The 1,351-nt window shown below is 53.7% G+C and overlaps 1 protein-coding gene across 1 annotated transcript; it reads right to left on the reverse strand.

The window, feature by feature from the left end:
* Nucleotides 1-329: 329 nt before the first annotated feature.
* DQ04_20991000 (hypothetical protein) lies at nt 330-986 on the reverse strand (the record flags this gene model as incomplete). The annotated part of the gene is made up of 1 exon (XM_009317973.1): nt 330-986. One exon carries the CDS (start codon nt 984-986, stop codon nt 330-332), a length of 657 nt encoding a protein of 218 aa, XP_009316248.1.
* Nucleotides 987-1,351: the final 365 nt, after the last annotated feature.

The raw sequence follows: 1,351 nt of genomic DNA on the forward strand, positions 1-1,351 counted from the left end.
CAGCAGAAGCAGCGGTGCATGCACCCACACAGGACTGACGCTGCTGTCCGTACTCTTCGTGTCTTTGATAGTGTCGGGCACGGGAGTGTCGCTGGGTTTGCTGGCTGCGTCGTCTGAGTGACCTGAAGAAATAGGTGCGGGAGGAAACTGTGACTGCCTCTCGCCATTTTGTTTGGCCGCACTTTGAGGATTCAAGTTGTGCTCCGCATTTGGTGGATCCTCAGAAGAACCGTCAGTGTTGCCAACGTGACCTGCATATGATGGAGCGCCAGTGTTCTGCGGGTCATTTCTTGTGTCCGTGCTGACATCTGTGGTGTGGTCCACAGTTTTCACCTGTTCATTCTCCTGTGCCTTCTCAGCTTTGGGCAAAGAGATGCGGTCTTTGTCACGTCCCGTTGTGTCTTGGCTGTCGTTGGTCTGAGTGGGCTTGTGGTCCTTTTGCTGATTGTCAGCTTCCTCACCGACTCCATGTCCGCTGTCACCTTTGGGTGTGCGCAAGCCAATATTTGTTTCCACCTTTGCGGGGGGCACGTCCGGCGCCAGCCGCTCTCCAGGAAGCGGTTGGGGTTGCGCTTTAGGAGACGAAGGAGGACGAGGGCAACTCTCAGTGCCTTCTGTATGTTCCGGGCACGGCTCAGCACGCTGAAGGCCCTGTTCAGAGCTATTTCTTTCAGTACCACTCGGCGGCTGCGCTTCACGTTCACCTTTCTGCACCGGTGCAAGGCAAGGTGTTGTACCAGTACCCGTGGTAGCTGCAGAGTCCGTGCACGGAGTATTCCCGTCAACGCTTCTGTCGTCAAGCCGAACGTCCTTCCTGCACTGCTGAAGCGCTTGTTCTGGGCAACTCCGATCTTCTCCCTTATCACCTTTACAATCCACCTCAACATCTTTACAATGCTGACGGTCATTTGAAATATCTTTCGGCACCTTATTAGAGGGTTCAACAGCATCTTCTCCACCATCGCCGGATCGCAGAGGCTCAGCATTCAAGCCAGACCCTTTCTCGCAAGTATTACTCTCAGTCTTAGTGCATCCTCCGGCGGGACCAGACTGCCCACCTGTTTCCCCGAGCACTACTCCGTAACCGCCAACAAGAGGCACCTCAACGTAAATATCCCGCGCACCAGAAGCACACCCGCAGAAATACCACAAGCACAGAGCAAAAGCAATCAGCACACAGCGCATCGTTATCATCACCATCAGCACTACTCCTACAGAAATAGCAAAAAGAGCAACAAGCAGAAAAAAGCGCCATCAATGCAGGATTCAGTTCCCCAATTAAGCGCTGCACGACAACCATCCAGAAGCCCAAAAACAAACACAACAATACGCGAAGCCGAAGCGTGGCAGG

This window comes from Trypanosoma grayi (assembly GCF_000691245.1).
Source record: "Trypanosoma grayi strain ANR4 Tgr_2099_V1, whole genome shotgun sequence".
Lineage (NCBI taxonomy): Eukaryota > Euglenozoa > Kinetoplastea > Trypanosomatida > Trypanosomatidae > Trypanosoma > Trypanosoma grayi.